Below are 19,707 nucleotides of genomic sequence, written 5' to 3'. Positions count from 1 at the left end.
GGAAGAGGGGTGGGTTGGTAGCAAGATTACTAATAGCCAAGGCACGGATGACCTGATCACGCACGCCGGTTGTCATTGAGAGGATATCTCGACCAGTAAACTGAGTGCCATAAACGCCCAGTGGGTACGAGGTTTATGTATGTATTCCTCGTTGGAGCTACACATGTAAATACCAGACTAATGAAACAATAGACGATAATAGTATGAAAAGTGAAGCAGCTGGCAGCCTCAGCTATCTCGGGGATTCTTACCTGCACATATGTATGATGAATGGCAAGACCACAAAAAAGTACAATGCTAGAACGAGTCCTCTTTACCAGAGAGTTGACGGACTAGCATCTGGATCGGGGGTACTCGTCGCAGGAGCGGTATTTGTTTGGCCAATTCCGAGGGGTCCGGACTCTCCTTGCAGTTGGAAAGTCCGGCGCGGCATCGTGCGCCAAGAAACTGAGTTCATATCTCAATCTCTCGAATCACGTGTGGTGTGATTGCTGACCAAAGCAGCAGGGGCCAAGATGGCGGGAACCGTTGATTGGGCCGTTGTGCGAAGCAGCCAATCCGCTGTCCCGTAGCAAAATGCCACATTCGTATGCGAATATGCAAGCCATGCCGATGTGTACTCTGCGCAGAACTCTGTGCAGTATTTTGTGGTTGGTGAGGTAGCACAAGAGATTGGAAGTGTGGTGTGGGTGGGAACGGGGGGACTTTACTTTGTCAGCGGTCCCGACGTCACTCGCTTCACTCACTCTCGCAGGAGACTGACTGGGGCTAAATAGGACCACGGTCCCGAGATGAATCCACACACACCCACAGCTCGGGAATGTCTCGTGCAATTTCGACGTGAATCCGGAGTTGGACCGCCCCTGTTGCTGCTTCTGCTGCGGCATCGCACGTATTCGTAGCAGCCAGTATGCACTTGAGCGGCGCATTGCTCTCCTCGGTTTCCCATTGCTCTCCTCCCTCTCTTTCTCGTGCTCGAGGCCCGACCAGAAGCTTCACTTTCTGCGTCTGCCATTTCGCTTAGGGACGACAGCCAATCCAGGAACCGATCCATCGTGTACTGACTGGGGTATTGGAGTAGAGCGAACGAATACGGCGTGTACATACGTCCCCGGCAACGCTGTCTACGGCACAGCACGCTATGTGCGTTGGTTGATATGTAGGGTGGTAGGTAGCTGTCTAGCGCATCGGGCTGACCATGCAGCCATGCAAAGGGATGATGATGTGGGATGTGTGCGTTATTGTCCCATTGGCCCAGCCCGGGTTACCAAAGAGAAGCCGACGACTTAGTAAATACTTACGATTGAGGAAACAATTCCGAAATCAACCCTCTGCGATAGCCTGCCATCTTTGCGTTGCATACTCCGTAATCTCCTTGGAACTCGCAGCTCCGTCTTCGCGGAAAAGACCAAAGAAAACAAACACCCTACCTGTGCTGTTGAATCAAGGGTTTAGAGTTTTCTTATGTAACTCGTGGGGACTAGAATAAATTGGGAACAAGTTTCAGAAGAAGCACCGACGATGGAATGAGGCGGCTCTGGCGAGCTTACCTCATAACACCTCATCGATACTGGGATTGGGCCGTAAACAGTTCCTATCGTACCATGCTAGGAAGGTGGTGGTAAACGAAGACTGATCCCAACAAACCTGAAGACCCGGCCCTGGACCTTGGACTCTGGGAGGTAAAGCCTATACATATAGCCTTAAACAGGCCGAGGGTCACTTTGAATCCAGTCAGGAATGTCTGAGTATACGGTTTCCGCTCGTTGTCGTCGTCGTCTTCGAATCCCAGACGACCCGAATTCGGGCGGAGGGAGGGAATAGCCTATTAGCCCATCCCACTATCGGCCAATGGTAGACGGCTGTGTTTCGGGAAGTTGGAAGTACCCGTTGAGTACCTCGTTCTTCATTTGCACGATCAAATCAACCTCTCGGTCCGGATTTTAAAGTACAGTAACACCAAGTAAGAAATTGCTGACAAACCCACTATCCAAGTCTCAAGTTAACACAGCCGAGCGCAGGCGCGTCGTCAACTACCCGCTAGGGAGCGCGAATTACGTGATCACCACCCCCATATATTCATTCCCATTTCTTCTTCTTCGTCTTCGTCGTCGTTGGTGGCCAGGTAACACCCGCCATCGCCAATAAGAGTGCATGTGTAGTCTCTTCCACACATGCAACCAGACCGCAGAGGTGCTGGGGAGCTGTGCATGTCTTTTTGGTTGTATAATACTTGTGCAACCACCAACCTCCGTGTCATGAGTCAAACAGTCAAACCCTGAGAAAGACCAACCCAGGAAGCAGGTTGCTGGAGTGGAAAAAGCGACGAGGGTTTCGGTCCCATCTTCTAGAAGACCCATGCTCGGGGCGAACAAGTGCGAAAAAAGCACCCATCGACCATGGCCAGCAAACCGGCCCGTTACCCGCGGCAAATCTTGTTCCTCCTTCTAGAAAGGCTCCTGGTTGCAACCCAGCCTCACCTCCCCTGGGAGGAGTACGTGTACCCAAGTATCCGGTCTGTTCTGTTGATCCATTTCTCGCAGACAAGACAGATGTTGAACAGCCGTGACATGACATGACATGCTCGGGAGATGGGGTTGGAAGGGAGCCGTGGCCTATTGATTCGAGATGACGAGAATGGGGATGGATGGAGGATTGGTTCTTTTTTTCTGTCGGCTTTCTTTTCTTGTTCTTCCTGGCTCTTTTTCTTTTCTTGTTCTTCCTGGCTACTTACTGGCTGCTGGCTGGCTGGCTGAATAATTCGTCACTTGGTCCGGATTACGAAACCAACATTAAAAAAGGCCGGCGTGGTTTGACTCTGGGGCTCGTGGGGCGCCAGACGACTCTCTCCCGATCACCCTCACATTCCCTCCCAGAACCCTCCCTCGCGGTCTTGGTGTCCCCGCCGTCGCGCTTTCGTTTCCTTTCCATGACTGCCCTGCCCCGCCTGTGCCTGTGCGTGCCGGTGTCTTATTTCCATCCATGTACCGTCCAAGTAGCACCGCCAGTCAGGTCATTGATTCGATAACAACTGAAGTATTTCTCTCCCTCGCCCGCCCGCCCAGCACCCAGCTGGCTGTTGTCTCTTACGACCCTCGGACAAAACCGACACCTGTCATTGGCCCTGGCGTCTTGTCGCTCACTTTGTCAGCACCCCAAAACCCGGCTCTTTCTTTTATCGCTCTCAACCTACCACTGGAAGTTTATTACCAAAGGGCCACACCACCTATCAAATCCCGCCCAGCCCAACCTACTTGTGCTCGTCCAGCAACGACCAGTCTCCAGTCCAGCCAGGCCCCATCAAATCTTCCTAAAGGCTCGCATGTCCAATCCGAACCAACTTTGAGAAGCCCCAGGGATCTCTCTTCCACCTTCACCCGACCACCACCGACCTGTACTTCCAAACTACCCATTGCTCTCTGCTATATCATACAGTCAGCAGCAAGTGCAGGCCGCCTATCCGCAATCGATCCGGCCCCAGTCCTGACCCAGAGTATCTGTATCTACGGACCAGCCTGCCTGCCTGCCTACTAAATCTGTTCCTCGGCACTTATGTCATCCAAATAACTGCTTGATCCGTAAAGACAAAACCAAAGTACACCCCGGTACTTCCTCGTCCACGGCCGGCTGGCGGTGCCATTTCCAGGAACAACAGAAAAGTGCCATCCAGATCTGGTCTTGCCGATCCTCCGGACCACACAAGCTGCAGCGCTCACCATCAGATCTTCCGGTTTATTTTGGTTTTCACGCTTCACCCTCCCGTCATAATCCCGCCCGGCTCTTACGTTTATCTCGTCTTCGCCATCTGTTGAGTTCGATCTTCGCATGATGGATTATACAGCTACTGCGGCTCCTGCTGCCGCTGCCGCTGCCGCTCCTCCTGTCCCTGCTCCTGCTGCTCCCACAGGCGCCCCTAAGGTAAGTTTGGAGCAAATCGTCATCTCGTAATCATCCGTCCTCGCTCAGTCCAATCTCATAACATCCCAATACACTACCATCGATCTCTCTTCCCATCGCTCTCCGGTGGTCAGCCACCACCTTCTACCGCAACCCCCGCCGTGTTTTATTATGCATGGTAGCATACGAATACACGAAAGGTGCATCGCTGTCTCTTGATTCTTTTTCCCTTTCTCCTTCCCGAGTGATCCAGCAAATCAAAAACACCTGGTCTTTGTCATGAGTGCATCTAGTCATATCCCCTTACGATTTGAGTCTTCTCAACCTTCCCCTCTGGCAAACGGTAGAGTCGGTGTTTCTACCCGTCCTTTACCATCGCCAGCACTATCACCATCGAACTGTATCAACTGGATGCTGACTCAGAATCGGACAATAGGACAGTACAAGCTTCACTGGTGAGTACGAACATGCTTTTTGTTCCATCTACTACTCTTATCACCTCCCTGGCTATATTGGGGGGTGTATCTTATTTGCCGATTACACATCAACAAAATGCACCGGAATCCGTGAAGCCTGCCACGATCCGGAGTACTCTTACTCCATGGGTCTTTTCGATCCTTACTATGCCGGCCCCCTTCCCTATCATTTGCTGACTTTCCACCCACCCCCTCCCTGTCACTGCCCATCTTCCCTCCACAAATGAATATGTAATCACACACATACATGCATACGGACGCACAACCTCAGCCTTCGACGGCCCCGGGCTTGTACCACCCCCCCCATCTTGTTCTTCTTGCCCGTCTCTTAGTACCAAATACCCGCTCCTACTACCCTTGCCAACCGGTCTGTTCAAGTCATACATATTCCGCCTCGGTCCACTTCATAGCTTCCCCCAGTTCTGTCATAAGATCTTTTTATCCTGGCTGGTCGTTACCTGTTCCAAGCTCGCATTTCTCGTCGCATATACTCTTTCGCCATTCTAGCAGGATTGCTTGGACTGCGTGTCACTGACTTGTCTTTCAGAAGACCCGGACTTGCGAGCTAAACTCGCACATCAAGCGACAAGTCTTCTCAACCAGACTGACTCGGGCCCCAAGGAGACAAGAACCCCTCAGCCTGGTGTACCGCCGCAACCGCAGATACATCCCCAGCTGAGAGCAGCTGGTGGTGCAGCGAACTCCGCTGAGATAATGCCTTCTGGGCTTGCCGCAGCGTCCACCCATCCCGGCGCAATCCCTTCTGCCTCATCTGCAATGGCAGTGCATGGGCTTCTTGATCATGACCACGAGCATGACCATGATGGGGATGACTCTATCACGGATGGGAGAAAGGCCAAGCGGGAGCTCAGCCAGTCGAAACGCGCTGCGCAGAACAGGGCCGCCCAGGTAAGTGCTGTCAGAATGAGCGCCAGGTATTTCTGGGAGGTTGGACAATGCTGATCTAGCCAACAGCGAGCTTTCAGACAGAGGAAGGAGCACCACATAAAAAAGCTGGAACAAGAAGTGCGAGACTTCCGCACGATGGAAGACACTTATAAAGCCGTCCAAAACGAGAACTACGCGCTGCGCGAATACGTCATACAACTACAGTCCCGATTGATGGACAGCCAGATCGAGCCTCCGCAACCCCCTCCTGGCGTGGCCTTGCACCCTCCTAGATCAAGTGCTCCGCGAGCTGTTGCCCACCCTCACCCTCCCGCCACTGTACTGGAACCTCCGCAGCCGACCAGCTCTGCGGGATCTCTTGCCGACGTTGCTGCAGCGGTACATGCTGGAATCAGTGCGAGAGAACCGCCGCGGGAAGTCCCCGTCGATGGTCTCTACAACCGAGTAAAGCCAGAAACCAGCGAAGAGCGGAGTGACGATGAGATCCGGCGGCAGCTGCAACGTGACACCTTACCCCCTCCATCATCTTTGAGAGCATAGGAATTCTTTTGGTGATGCCCAAGAGGATGCGAGGAAGAACCAAGGTGTGATGGTCCAGAGGATTTCGTTATGATTTTGCGCTTGCTTTCATGGGGGGGCGTTTACAGGCAGCATCGTGGGATGTTGATCACACCGTGGCGTTCAGGCTTCATCGGTTCGGGACCAAGAATTGGTGCCATTGGCATTAGGGGCAGGGCGTAAACCACCTGAGCAGTACTGCTTCTTACGCAGTGGCTGTGCTCGTGCTCATTGGTGTATTAGTTAATGCACTTTGGCGTCGGCCATCTGAAGTAGAATTCTGGTCAAGAAAAGATAGTAAGATATTGAGGATAAATGCATGTATCATCCAGGCTCGGTTATCAATGAGAAGGAAAATCGACCTCGAACAGTCAATTCCGAAATCTCAGTATTCATATTGCGAACAAGAGATCTGATTGTCCTGTCTTGGTATCGTCTAACAAGCAATTTTGAAGCCTACAAAACCAAATTTGCACCTATTCACCGCGCAACGATTCCGCCATGTTTCCGTACCACACGGGATATGAGTGAAGGAGGCAGTTGCAAATTGCGCCCGTTCCCGCATCTATCGCGTGGCATCATTACGCGCCTTGTGCCTCATAATAGCAAGCTCAAGGATATGAGTTACCCAATTCGTGCTCCTATATGATTGGTCAGTCCATTATTGTCCAGTCAGCATACTTGCTTGCTTGGGTGAGTGGGAGTGGGAGCGGAGTAATCTGGAAAGGCAGGTGAAAAAGAAAAAGAAAAGGCAGCTAAGAAAGAAAGAGGCAAAAATATCTGTATAACCACAATAGGCAGGCAATAATAGCCTTGCTGATAAAACCAAAGCCAATGCTGCGAAGAAGCCACATCCCAGTCCGCCTGACTCATCAAGTGCCCGAAGGGAAGACCAATGGCATGTGAAGGGGAGGAGGTAGCGTGGCCAAGAGAGTTGCTGCCAAGCCCAGCACGCAAGATCGCTCCCCCGATGGCGAGGCTTATGTCAGCACCAAAGGTTGCGCGCCACGTTGGACATCTCGTGGCCTTGGCATGAGGGGGTGGTGTGTGTGGGTGGTGCGGTGTAGGGATAACAAGGACAATGTAATAATGGCCTGGCCCTTTTTTGCCATCCAATTTTGCCCTTGTTCTCGCTTGAGAATGTAGCAGAGGGAGGAGGGTATAGGCGTGAGGCACGATGATATCAACCCAAGCAGAGAGATGGGGGGCACCCGCAGCAGCGCAACGGATGAAGCGGGCCCCAGAAAGGACCACGCATCCATTATTGGCCTGTGCCGCTGCTCGCTGCTCGGTGTGCTCCGTAACTCGTCGTAAACTTAGCAAACAGTAATCGTCCCTCTGAAGTCGCCTTCCCCCTGCCCCGGGCTGCTGCTCGACGTCTGGCTGGGGGAATCCTGGTTTCAAAACCAGCCATGGTTCTTTTGGCGACCTCCCAAGGCTTGCCGCATATGTAGAGTGGTCTGGAAAGAGGACAATCACTGGAGGAGGGAAGACGGGGTTGTGGGGGAGTCTTGGTTGTGTTGGTTAGGCAGGAAGGGGCATGGGGGTGAACAGCCGAAGGAAACTGTGTGGCTGGCCCGCCGCATTCAAAACAGTAAGGGGAAACCGGGAAAACATCGCTGACATACCTTTATGTAATCACCTCCCTTCTCGAGCCACTCCGCCCTAGTCACCGTGGCGGCCTTGTAGCCGGAAGATCCCACCCAGCCGGCGGCACCTTTCCATGCATCCAGAACGGCGTTGTCTGCTCGGCGCAACTTGAGGGGGCTGCCAACAGGCAGCAGAGCTGTGAGGCCTTTGCGCAGGCGGTCGTCGAAATTGTCGAACAGAGTATTGCCGCCCGTCAAGAATATGTCGCGCAGGAAGTCGTCTCGGTTGATGGTGGGAATGCCCACCAGTCGCTGGGTGAGGATATCACCAGCCATCTCGACAAGACCAGCTTGGTCCACGCCGGCAATCGAGGGCTGGAACACGATCTCGGGAACGCGTATGCGCTCGACATTGAGATGGATCTGGTTGATCTCGGATTGGGCACCCGCATTGAAGGGTCGCGGCCCGCGCAAGAAGGCATGTAGAAGCGAGCGGCTCCAATCGGACTGGGCCTCGTATGTGTCTTCGTGCGTGAAGCCCGTATCGTAGCGTAGAAGATCCTCTTCGATGGTCTTCAGGTTCCCGAGGAGATCCTCTTCGCCCTCTTCGTCGTCACTGGCATTCTCTCCCACGGCTATCTGCCTGTACACGCCCCAATCGTCATCATTGGCACCGAAGTTGTCGTCGTCTCCCCCGCGGCGTCGTTTGCTCCTAGGGCCGTCTGAAGCCAAGTTGGCGATGGACTTCATGCGGATCTGTGATGCCAGTGACTTTCGGTTGCCCTGATCAGCTTTGAGGCGGTCAAGCTCCTTCATGCGCAGCAATGTCTCGTTTCGTATAGTACGCTTCTCTTCCAGCCAACCCTCGAGGTCGTTCTCACGCCGTTCTCTGTCAAGCCGCTCATCCTCGGCGATGCGTGCTTTTTTCTGCCTCTTTTTCCGCTTTGGCCCTCGCTCGTGCTTCGTGATTCGACTTCAGAAGGCGCTGGTGTCGTTTCTGCTTCAGGGCCGCTTCATCTAATTCCTCATCGGGTATCTCCAATAGGTCGAAGTTGGGGGCCTCTTGCTCCTCTTCAGGGTCACCTCCCACATCCTTCGTTCGAGCCTTTTTGACCGACTTCTCCAATTCCTTAATGGCTCGCTCGAGCGCAGCTTCGTCCTTCATGTCCTCGGCATCGAGCAACCGCTTGGTGTCTTTCTTGTTGGAATCGGCAATCTTCTCCTGGAGTTTCTTGTAGTACTCAAGCTCCTCCTCCTTACGCATCAGCTTCTCCAGGCGCATCTTGGCAGCCTGTTCTTGCAATCGTCGGCCGCTCTCCTTTTTGCGCTCCGCTATGCGTGCCAACTCTTCTTCACTCTTCTGAATGATGACCTCTTCTGTAAATGGATATTGAGTGACAATATCCCGGTCTTCTAGACCCGTCCAATCCAGATAGGAGCGAATTTCGTCATCGAATTCCTTGGAGACATAGCCGTGGTCCCGTAGCATGTTCTCAGCCTGGGAAACATTGAGCTTTCCAGGGAATGTCGGGTATTTGAGTCGAATAAGTTTCAAAAGGTATTCGGCAGCATGCCACCCACCCCAATTTAAGCGAATCGTCTGGTTCAATATCGCCTTGGAATCGTAGACGGGTATTACATGGGTAGCGCTGTAGGACGATGATACAACCAGACCTGTGCGGCCCTTGTTGTGTCGATAGGAGAACAATGAGTCAATACCCGTGGCCAGAGAAGGCGCGCCATATGCTTCGAAGATGATTTCGTTCATAGCTACGCATGCAAGCGTTAGTCTGGTGTGGAACCGGTGATTTCAACAAAACAGGGCTTCGCGCTTACATTTTCGCGAATATGGCAGGTTCGCGACAGCCTCCGTCATGACGATGGGCATGTCTATAGAGCCTTCGGCGTTGTTCATTCCAAGCTTGAGGAAAGTCCAATCCAGGACGTGTTCCATAACATCCCAGTTGGTGACAACACCAGCTCCAGGCTCAAAAGCGTTCCTGATGTGGCCACGGGCGGTCGTGTCGGCGTAGCAATCGTTGCCTGCGAATGAATATGTCTTTCCCAGCTTGCGGTCTCTGTATTTCGCCATGATCGGTGGTATGTTGAATCTCGGTTGCGACTCGAATGACCATCCAGCTCTTACAGCCGACGAGCCTGCAAAAACCTCCTAGTATTAGTGCCTGTCACTCTCCAGGAGGCGGAATCCAATTTGTAGGTGTACGCACCATTGTCAATGACTATAGCGGCGCTGCCGGCTGGCTGGGCTAGAGCCTTCTCTCGTCCATCAGGCTGTTCGGGTGTGGGCTTCTCGAAACGGTTCTCTTTCATAGGAAATATCCGGGCTGCAGGGTATGTCTTCTCTTCGCGTACCGGGAGTGCCGCCAAAGCAGACACAGTCGGGTCGACAGCGGAGGGTGCCATTGTTGCGATTTGAATGTTGTTCGGGCGACGATTCGTTTACCGCAACTCGGGACCGGATGTTCAGGTTCGAATCACAGATTGGCTAAGGACTGCCGTTGCGCATGTCGCATCAGAGAATCCACCTGAATGGATGAAGATAGCCGTAGTCGAGATACTGGGTTAACGAATAAGAGCAGCAGTTGTCGTTATCAATTCAGCGCATGATTGTATTTCCTGTGTCTGTGTCGCGCAAGCGTCCAAGATGGCGCAAGTTGGATGTGGGAAAAAAGAAACCTAAATGGACAGAACTTTGGTCCCAGAGTCTGTTCACATCCGCCTTCGCTCGCGACAGAAGAATGCAAGGCTGACGGTGTGCTTGTATTCAACAGGGATCTTCAAGCTTAAAGGCAGGGGCAGATAAACTAAATTCAATCAGGTCTAGTATATGCGCATAGTTGAAGCTATGGCCATCAAAAGGACAACCTCCAGTAAGTTGCACCTGGAGCATTTGAACCTCACTCATACAGGCCGTTCTGACTGGTGAAGCTTGGATTTGTCTCGATCTAGTTTTTGTATTCATGGCCTGCCTGCAATAGTCCTCTCTCCCGGCTCCGATTATTGAACCCATGCAGTTTCCTTTGCCTTTCAGGATTCCATGAATGGAGTGCATATGCACATACTCAGTATTGTTCTGGCCGATCACGACGACTCCTCCGCACCCTTGGATTATGAGGGCGGCTTCAAGTTGTCGGTGGCTATTCCCGGTGTTAGTGAGTTTGCATCTGCACGATTTCGCAGCAGGCCTGGTTTTACCTTCTAGGTGGAACAAAACATTGGACTGATAGTTCTTGAACATCTGAGCCACCAGTTCGATGTTCATATTCTGAACATTGATATCCTGCAAAAAAACAAGTTAATATCGATAACACAGTACACATGTAGTTGGCGACGGGTTGGCTAACTTGTAGGCTCTTGTTCATGACTACGATGGCCTCGTTGAGTTTCTCCTGTGATAGCAAGCCGAGGATCAATATATTGCTGCTCCGTGGGGTCAAGAGCCCACACCTACGACATTGGTGATTACACGCGATAGTAGCAAGTTCTGCTGGTGCTCGTGGGGACTCTCCTGCAACGAACCAGTCAGTTCCTAGATCCGGTGAAAGAGTAAGGGTATGCGTGTATTACCATCGTGACAGAGAACTGGAATAGCTCAACGTTATTCAGGAAGCCGCGGTGGTTCTACTCGACGTGCTTTGTTGACTGACGTGAGTCGCATTAACAAGGGTGGGCGGTGGCAGTTGGCAGTTGGGAGGTACAGGGATGGAAGCAGTACTGGCAATGGATGGTCGGGACAAGGCTGGACTACTGCGACCAAACAATTCCCATTCCATATTCCATCGACGCAGCAACCGATTACATTAATTTTTACTCTTCTTTAATTTATCCCGTCCTAGGTTATCTAGTAAAGCAGCATCAGCTTCAGAAACAACAATCTTAAAAACTCCTGATTCCAATTGAAACTGCCAAATCGCATCCTCATCTCACCTCGCCGAAATCATGGCTGCGCCTACCGAAGCGCAGATTGCGCATCAAGAGTTAATTGACAAACTCGACATCCACTCAGTCCACAGGCAGTTCCGCAACCCGAGCTGGAAGCCTAACTCACGCCGTAACAAGAACGTGAAGACGATTCTGGGCGACGCCTCGCGCAAAGAGACATCGATCATGGCGACGCCCCAAGACGATAGCGGCCTGGTCACGCCCTCGGCCAACGCCGACAACGACGGCCTGTCCACGTCAGGCACCACGACTCCCGCGCCATCCACGGAGGACACGAGTCAACAACCCAACCTGGCGCAAGCATCACGTAGTCTATCGAAGCTGGTGCTGGAGAAGACACTGCGGCCCAACGGGGGTGCCTCGGGCGGCGCAGCTGCGAATGCCCCCAGTGCGACCTACACAAACATCGAGAGCGCACCGTCATTGGCCCATACAAAGCGCTATTGCGATATTACCGGCCTGCCAGCGCCATATCTGGACCCCAAGAGCAGATTGAGATACCACGACAAGGAGGTGTTTGGCTTTATTCGTTCACTTCCCCAGGGAGTGCCGGAGCAATATTTAGAAGCCCGTGGTGCGCATACGGTACTCAAGTGAAAGCAGCTATATGGGTCGCGATGCTGCTCAAGTCGCATACTATCCCGCTACGATACTCGTAGATGCGAGGGGCTGGTACTGTTCATTATGTTTGATATTAGGGTACGAACTGCGCCAGGGAGGACTTTAAGACATCGCTTCCCAATATACAACCCACCGAGGACTGCACCCAGGATGGTGAACCGGATGCGACATCACACGAGGCCACAATATCACAAAACGGTGGGAATAGATGGAATGTTCGACCAACAAAGTCAACCATATCTGGTGATCGGCCGCCTTTCGGCGACCGAAGCTGAGATATGCTCCGGCTTAATCGTGATCAAGAAGCTTTGTTCTCTGCCTGTAACTGACGTATACCGAGGATGAATGGGGAACCAAACTCAGTTACCATAGCTAGAATGCTAAGGATCGTCGCGGCAGATTCATGATAATCGTTGCACATAATACCTACCCGTCATGAGTTTAACCGAGCCTATAAATTCATACCGACAACACACGCAAAATCTTTTGCGGTAATCGTCTCGAAGTAGAACTCAGTGACAAAACCAGAAGTGGCCCAACTGAGCGACGTTGCTTCTCCTTGGGCCAAGAGGTTAATGGTGCCTCGTAGAAGTAAGAGTTGGTATGTGGGAGAGGGATACTGTTGTAGCAAAACACATGAAAAAAAATAAGCCAATGCTTTGCTTTATTGAGCACTGCATTATTGTGGCTACTGTGGCTAACGCTGCTCCACAGTCCAAGAACGCAGCCACTTGCCCCCTAGCCCCCTCTGGACGATAGACTGGGTGACACTGGCCAACCTAGAGCTCCCGGGGCACCATCTGGGAGCTTCGATAGGGCAGTCTCGCGCATGAGGGCCATGATCGGGTCGGGAAAGTCACCAATGATGTGCGGCCCGCCACCGTAGTTGTCCCAGTAATCTTGGCGCTGCTCCGGCCCAGTTGCGAACGGTCGCCAATAAAGTCGGGGGCTAGGTTCAAACGCCGGGTTCCGGATCTCGACCTATTGCCAAAGCAACCCTCTAGCGGCACACACGGTACAATACGTAGCAGAGCTGTCAACTCAATATGCAGGAACGGCAAATCCGTATGTGGACCATCGGCTTATATATAACGACGATCACGGATGGGTATTGTACGCAGGAACCCGAAACTGACGGACTGTTGTGCATTTGTGAAAAGCAATATATGGGATGTTTCAGTAGGTCAATACACCTACACTGCAATTGGGGGAACTAGAAGCTGGAGCTCCCACGTCAGTTCAATACGCGTCACAGTCACAGGGACGGACATGGTCCGTGTTGGAACTTTTTGATTGAGCCCCCGGAAGCTACACGTAGCTAAGTACCTACAGACACATTGCCGTGGATGGACGTACTCTCATAATAAGATTGCTTGATCGCATTCATTGATTTGATACGCAGTTCAAAGCCAGTATCCATCCCGTGGGATAACTTATCTATCTCTGTTTTGTACAACATATATGCTTGTCCACGCCCTAAAAGCATAAAAGAAGCCCCCCCAGTCGACAGCAGCGAGAACCGATCTACAGCACAGATCCGTCGTCTACCAAAGCATTTTCCAACAACAGCCAAGATGCCGACAATGTGGTTGACCGACACACAAAGTAAATACACATTGCACAAGAGTAGTAAATATAAGGAAAGAAAGCTGACAGAGTGAAACAGAAATAGGAGTTGCCTTCTGCTCCGGCGGTAAGTCCCTGCACGAATTGGGAGATGAGGCAGGGAGTGGGAGCTGACAAGTTGCGCAGGAGGTTTCTTCCTGATCGGAGGTGTCATGATGTTTTTTGACAGAGCCATGTAAGTTCGCGCGCTTCCTTTTCCTCGTTATTAAGCTATTCCACGGGACGAAGAGACTAATTGCAACCCAGGCTGGCCATGGGCAATGTAAGCTCCCCTCGAAGACCCCTACCTGCCGCTTGCGATTCGTCCCGACCAACGACCACGACCACGGCCACGACGACAGCGCGAGCTATCCTGTATCGACCGTGCACTAACCTATCTGTCTACTACTGCCTCTAGATCCTATTCCTGATCGGCCTCACCATAATAATCGGCCCCCAGAAGACGCTCCTCTTCTTCGCGCGCAAGCAAAAGGCCAAGGGCACCGCCGCCTTCTTCGCGGGCCTGGCGCTGATCCTGTTCCGGTGGCCGCTCATCGGCTTCTGCGTCGAGCTGTACGGCATCATGATCCTCTTCGGCGACTTTCTGGGTACCATCGCGGGCTTCGCGCGCAATGCCCCCGTCGTGGGCCCTTACATTGGCATGTTGGTGGACCGCGTGGGCTTGGGTCGGCGCAATGCCGAACTGCCTGTGTAAGAGAGGGGGAGAGGAGGAAATGGAAGAGAAAAAGAGAAAAGACAACAAATTATCAAAACATACTGGACGGCATTCAATCTGTGCGAGATGTTGATCTCCAATGCTTGCCTGTGGTAGTGAGGCTGGTTACGATATAATTTTACGGGTTGGCGATTGCTGTGTGCATGTCATGGTCATGAGCTCTCATGATAGAAAGGCGTTGGTGGTATTGTATGCTATAGAAATGTTCATTGTACGACGCCATGGCTACTGGGTTTGATGGAGGTTGGCTAGAGATAGGGGGATCGGAGCCGGAGCCGGCGTATCTACGAATTACCCCTTTAATGGCAGTCAAGTATATTCCAGTGCTTATCTTCACTAACGTGATACCAAAGCATACAATGGCAGAAGTCACGGCGCAATAAAATCTCAGCTGGGGTTAAGGTCGTATATTATTCGCCTATGTAGGATCCAAGGGGGTATGGACGACACAGTTCTCGAGCAGTCGAATACCCCGGCAAACCCAACCATGGAAGCATCGTCGGAGAGGTGGCTCTAAACAAGGACTTTCTTCCTCTCCCGCGCGCGTACACACAAGTCTCTATAACGCGTCACACCAAACTGTATCGTTGCTTTGGTGTGTCGATGCCGGTCTGGGATCGATTCCTCCCAAAATGAAAGCCGCTACCACCCCATGGCGGACCGGTGCCGCTCCAGACTCCAGCAAGATGGTTGGTTTAGTAGCCAACCTTGATCAAGTAGTCGGCCAGCGCCTCAACGGTCTGGGCGGCGTTTCCAGCCTGGACACCCTCGCCGTAGTGGCCAACGAGGATGGCCTGCGTCGTCTTAACCGCGAGGATACCGGTGCGGCCCTATTTTCAAACACGTACATGATTAGCTAACCGTTATACTGGCTCGAAGTCTCCGGGATTGTAGCAAGGATGCTCGGGGATAGGAGAGCAACAACATACCTGGCGACCGTACAGACTCCGGTCCTCACTCTTGAACACGACGTAACGCTCACCGCCGACGTGAACACCCTCGGCAAGCGCCTTGTCGGAGGCACCAGCAGCGCCAGTGACGATGTTGGCAATGTTCTTCATCTCCTCGGGTTTAATCTGCAAATGTACTGATCAGCATACGACCTCCCTTTGTCTTTGATTTCACCTCCTGATCTTTCTGTACTGTCGCAACATGTATCTCTGATCGATATGGGATTCGGGGGCAGGATAGTGGGTGTCGTACCGTGAAGCCAGCGGAGGTAGCCCAGACGCTGTCACCAGCGACGCTGATGATGGCGGCCTTGTCGATGTGGCCACTCTTCACCAGGCTGTTCACATGGTCATGTTAGCATGAGGTCGTGCAACCTTCCACCGTGATGGAATGTTTTGTTTCCGACATCGGAGAGTTGGTGGGCGCAAGTCGTACCTGTCGTCAACGTATGCTAAACATCACGAAGGGAAAAAGTCAGCGTCAAGTTGATTCGGGGGGCCCTAGCCAGTGAAGGCGGGGTTGTCGTGGTTCGGGTTCAGGAGCATTCTTCTTACCTTGCCAAGACATGGTGGAATATGTGTGTGAGTGTCTGGTACTCTGTGAGGGTAGAGAGGAATTAGGAGGAAGAAGCAAAAAATAGGTTCCTGCTTGTCTAGGAATCAGAAATGTTGTTATTGAAGAGGTGCAGGGAGAGAGAGGTTGGGAGAGTGGATGACTAGTAGACGGACGAAGCCTTGGGAAGCTTTTGTCAGGGTTGCTTGCTACAAAAAGGGCTAATAAGGGGACGAACGAATTGGTTCGGGGGTGGTGGAATGGCCCAACGGAATTTGGGTCAATTAGGAGGGGTAGAAAGAAAGGCTTAGGGGCCGCAGAAGCGTAGGTACCGCAGGCAGGCCGTTTAGGGGACTGCGAAAGGAGCCAGAGGAGCCAAAGGGAGCCAAGGGAGCCAAAGGAGCCAAAGGGGGCGCCGGTGAGCAACAGGGTGCGGGACGGTGCGTGGATTCTTCTCTCTAAAAAACCCGCTCTTTTTTCTTGAATGGAAGGAAGCCAGCCTAGCCAGCGCAGGACCAGCCGTTCTGTTAGTATTAAGCGGTCAAGCTGGTGGAGTCCTTAACAGCTCTGTCGTCGATGCCAATGCTTCTGCCAGTTTCTTCTAGAGTGTACAGTGCTTGGTTTATGCCATCTCGCCATGCTCGCCTGTTGTCCAACTTTGACACGGCTGGCGTGTCGCATCTTGTTTTGTTTACACGGCTCTCCTATATATTATATATTATACCATATGAGAAATCTGCATTACTCGGGCTCCTTCGCTGGTCTATCGCCGACTGCTCTCTGTGTACGCCTGCAGTGATGACGTTGTGTATCATGACTCCGAGATTCCTGGCACAACATACGGGTGTCCCGTCCCGACTTTACCTTGGGAACCCCTCGGTCCCATTTCGTCATATTTTCTGCCCATGTCTGAATGAATTACCCCGCCAACTCATTCAGTAGCTACTCAAGCTAGTGGGGCTATCCTGATAAACCCCTTGGCCAGGCTTTGCGCAGTTCTACAATCAATTCGTCTGACAATGCAACCATGGCCAGTCCAAGACAGAGGGCCCGAAGGCGTGAATCAAAAGAAGAAAAAGAATACCAAGAGAATCAGATCAGGGGTAGATGCCACAACTTTCGCCTTGAAAAGCATTGCCAATTCAACCTTGGATCGGCATTCTAGAACGCTAACCAAGACAAAATAGCATTCGAGAATAGTCTAGATTGAATGCTTCATACACCTTGGCTTCCGTTCTTGGCCTCCGGTATATCGCCATGAGAGCATCTGAGTTCTCCTTGCCCAGTCTTTACCATGTGAACGCATCTATGAAGGCGCATTACGTGGCAAGCGAGGTTGTTGTTGCAGGCCATTTACAGTCGCTACAGCAAGTAGTTTACACTAAGAGAATACTGACATGTGTAAGGCTGTGGTCGGGTGTCCTAGATCTCTAGGAGACCAATATTGTATTTCAACATCCAATCACTACCTAACAACCATACATAGGCCGTATGGGCTTTAATGGCCGACATGGCGAAGGCGAAAGAGCCTGTTGGCTTCTGAGCATGGATGGAGAAACTACGAGTACTATCCAGGGTCGATATTGGGTGACATAACCGGGTATGTGTAAAAGGCCACTCACGTCAACAATAACATACCCGGTTTACCATGGCTGTTGTATATTCGTCTGCCCCCCTTACCAAGTAGTGGATAATGATTTCGAGCGTTGCGTACCTTGTAAAAGTGCCATAGTCATAACGGACAGCAGCAATGCCTGTATTGTGTGACGTGATATATGTATAGGCCTACCTTGGCCTGGTCTTGTCAGGAGAGGCTGAGAAGAATGACAGAAAGATAGAAAGAGCTCCAGCGCCGAGGTTGGCCGGTGACAGATATAGGGTGTCTAAGGTATTCTGCGGCCATGTTTCCTTTTTACAAACCTCTATTTCAAACCACGAGGACCTAACCCCGGCATACGAAGTCGTCGAGAGGTCCGACTTCATTATGTTCACCGTGACCGGCGACGACAAGACAGGCGATGCGGTTGATTGCGGGGTTGAGGCCCTGACAAACTGGCGCCAAGACCGGATGAAGATCCGGAGCCAGCTACAGAGTTTTCCCAAGCCTCCAGTGTAGGATGATGGGCGGTGATGGGCAGGACATGGAAGGCCCCGGAGTGCCGACGCACGACGGGCTCGATATGCCAACCCTGGGCTGGGCTGGAAAGCGGATACGGGGCCGAACCGAGACCCCCACTCCTTAGATCCGAGCAATTTGCAATCATGAAACCTCCAGCACCTCCACCCTTGACTGAATCAGGGCCTCTGAAACGCCGTCCTGTTTTTGGGCGTTGGGGAGATGAACATGCTTTCCTTGCATGACCTTCGTCCATGTCTGCACACGACAGCCGTTGGTTGCAGTAGGTGTGGTGTTGTGCAATAGCACTATCATCCCATCCCCCAGCATCAAGAGGCCAGCTGCGTCATCACATGCTTTACGAGCTTTCGATTTGCATGTCGACAGCTTGACAATGAATGCTATGCCGTCATGTAGAGCCACAACTAAGAGAAAGCCGCACTCTGCGCTTCAGTGTACGCGATCGATCGATCGCACCGGTGCCCGTAGACGCAACGAAACTGCCCTGTTTCTAGTCGAGGAGACGACCGACGGGACAGCCGACTGACTTGCCTTCAATACTTTTACACTACGGAGCATCGCTCACTATACGATTTCAGATAAGCGGTAGCGGTAGAGCCTCATTGGCTAGGGCAGCGTGGCATGCGACAGCGTTTAAATCAAAAGTTTCTTTTAGGCTGACTGCAACGTTTCGAGGGGAGCGCAGAGAGAATGACACTGCGAGGCTGCATTGCTACTGCAGCTACTCCCTTATTCACACCCTGTCATTTCCCACTGTCGCATTGCACCCTTCAACGTTTTGTTGACGCGCACCTGCACCTGCACCTGCATTGGCATCTGCACACCACACCCGCATGGTCGTGGCCTGCAAAGACTCCCGTATTCGATTCTGGGCTGCCAAGTCTCTGGTTTCGGGGCTCCGTTGGGTAGACTCCGGGTCCGTCGTCTGAAGTTGAGTGACACAACAACGCCTTCTTAAGATGGCAAGATGGCGGCTCCATCGTGAACGGACAGGGGCCATGCAACGTCGCCGGAGGAAATACTGGGGGAGTGGAATGCGTGCAACGAATCCATGATTATGCTACATATTGATCTCATACCGAGTTCTACCTTGTTTTGGGAGAACAAGATGGATCTCCGATCATCCAGGCAGCATATCAGAGAAGCCGGCAGGATGTGCTCGTCTGATTGTGTTCCTTTATGCTTCTTTACACGGGTTCTGCACGGGTGCTGGCTGCCAAGGGGTGGTTCCCCATTGCTTCACGTTCCGGTTCCTGCATATGCTGCCCCTGCGTGCGGCATGATGCGTGCTTCTGGAAATACTTGAGACAGTTGCACTGACAAGTCATTCCGCATCGGGGTAGCAGTACCGGGAACACACAGCGACGCGTACATAGAGTTCAACTGATTTCCAATTATCGGGGTAGCGGCGGGCTTGCGTGACTGGGGAGAGTTCGCATCTTACTTCGCGACCCGGGCTAGACTAAGCATATCAAATGCCCGTTTTGATTAACGTGATCACACTCTCCTCCGAGGCCTCCACTATCTCAATCTTGATGCGACGAGAACGGTATGCAGCACGGGCAGGACACGGGGCCAGCTGGCCAGCTGCTTATGCTTTTCTGGGGCACCACCATCCTGGTTGGTGATCGAGGGTCCATAGTAGATATTAGCCGTTGGCCAGGCCTGGTCCATCAACCTCAAACACCCTGCCCGAGTATTCCTACCCTGATC

At 52.3% G+C, this 19,707-nt stretch overlaps 7 protein-coding genes across 7 annotated transcripts; 4 read left to right on the top strand and 3 right to left on the bottom strand.

Annotated features, from left to right (window-relative positions):
• Nucleotides 1–2,290: 2,290 nt before the first annotated feature.
• On the top strand, nucleotides 2,291–3,534 carry PG998_003248 (uncharacterized protein; the record flags this gene model as incomplete). Its single annotated transcript, XM_066870066.1, has 2 exons — nucleotides 2,291–2,494; nucleotides 2,802–3,534. The coding sequence occupies exons 1-2, from the start codon at nucleotides 2,400–2,402 to the stop codon at nucleotides 3,532–3,534; spliced, it is 828 nt and encodes a 275-aa protein (XP_066733816.1). The 5' UTR covers nucleotides 2,291–2,399.
• A 294-nt stretch (nucleotides 3,535–3,828) lies between these two features.
• On the top strand, nucleotides 3,829–5,822 carry PG998_003247 (uncharacterized protein; the record flags this gene model as incomplete). The annotated part of the gene is made up of 4 exons (XM_066870065.1): nucleotides 3,829–3,918; nucleotides 4,334–4,352; nucleotides 4,921–5,282; nucleotides 5,349–5,822. 4 exons carry the CDS (start codon nucleotides 3,829–3,831, stop codon nucleotides 5,820–5,822), a joined length of 945 nt encoding a protein of 314 aa, XP_066733815.1.
• A 629-nt stretch (nucleotides 5,823–6,451) lies between these two features.
• Nucleotides 6,452–9,853, bottom strand: PG998_003246 (actin; the record flags this gene model as incomplete). The annotated part of the gene is made up of 5 exons (XM_066870064.1): nucleotides 6,452–6,481; nucleotides 7,469–8,318; nucleotides 8,404–9,199; nucleotides 9,266–9,586; nucleotides 9,658–9,853. 5 exons carry the CDS (start codon nucleotides 9,851–9,853, stop codon nucleotides 6,452–6,454), a joined length of 2,193 nt encoding a protein of 730 aa, XP_066733814.1.
• Nucleotides 9,854–10,558: 705 nt separating this feature from the next.
• Nucleotides 10,559–11,020, bottom strand: PG998_003245 (DASH complex- subunit Dad4; the record flags this gene model as incomplete). The annotated part of the gene is made up of 5 exons (XM_066870063.1): nucleotides 10,559–10,587; nucleotides 10,646–10,730; nucleotides 10,795–10,839; nucleotides 10,902–10,958; nucleotides 11,018–11,020. The coding sequence occupies 5 exons, from the start codon at nucleotides 11,018–11,020 to the stop codon at nucleotides 10,559–10,561; spliced, it is 219 nt and encodes a 72-aa protein (XP_066733813.1).
• Nucleotides 11,021–11,389: 369 nt separating this feature from the next.
• On the top strand, nucleotides 11,390–11,989 carry PG998_003244 (uncharacterized protein; the record flags this gene model as incomplete). The annotated part of the gene is made up of 1 exon (XM_066870062.1): nucleotides 11,390–11,989. The coding sequence occupies one exon, from the start codon at nucleotides 11,390–11,392 to the stop codon at nucleotides 11,987–11,989; it is 600 nt and encodes a 199-aa protein (XP_066733812.1).
• Nucleotides 11,990–13,596: 1,607 nt separating this feature from the next.
• PG998_003243 (uncharacterized protein) lies at nucleotides 13,597–14,333 on the top strand (the record flags this gene model as incomplete). The annotated part of the gene is made up of 5 exons (XM_066870061.1): nucleotides 13,597–13,618; nucleotides 13,686–13,706; nucleotides 13,766–13,814; nucleotides 13,886–13,901; nucleotides 14,037–14,333. 5 exons carry the CDS (start codon nucleotides 13,597–13,599, stop codon nucleotides 14,331–14,333), a joined length of 405 nt encoding a protein of 134 aa, XP_066733811.1.
• A 716-nt stretch (nucleotides 14,334–15,049) lies between these two features.
• PG998_003242 (uncharacterized protein) lies at nucleotides 15,050–15,872 on the bottom strand (the record flags this gene model as incomplete). The annotated part of the gene is made up of 5 exons (XM_066870060.1): nucleotides 15,050–15,184; nucleotides 15,284–15,430; nucleotides 15,558–15,642; nucleotides 15,741–15,756; nucleotides 15,860–15,872. The coding sequence occupies 5 exons, from the start codon at nucleotides 15,870–15,872 to the stop codon at nucleotides 15,050–15,052; spliced, it is 396 nt and encodes a 131-aa protein (XP_066733810.1).
• Between the last annotated feature and the right edge of the window lie 3,835 nt (nucleotides 15,873–19,707).

This window comes from Apiospora kogelbergensis, assembly GCF_038363985.1.
Source record: "Apiospora kogelbergensis strain CBS 113332 chromosome Unknown utg000002l_segment0_segment0, whole genome shotgun sequence".
NCBI classification, from domain to species: Eukaryota; Fungi; Ascomycota; class Sordariomycetes; order Amphisphaeriales; family Apiosporaceae; genus Apiospora; species Apiospora kogelbergensis.
This window is presented reverse-complemented; position numbering and strand designations above follow the sequence as displayed.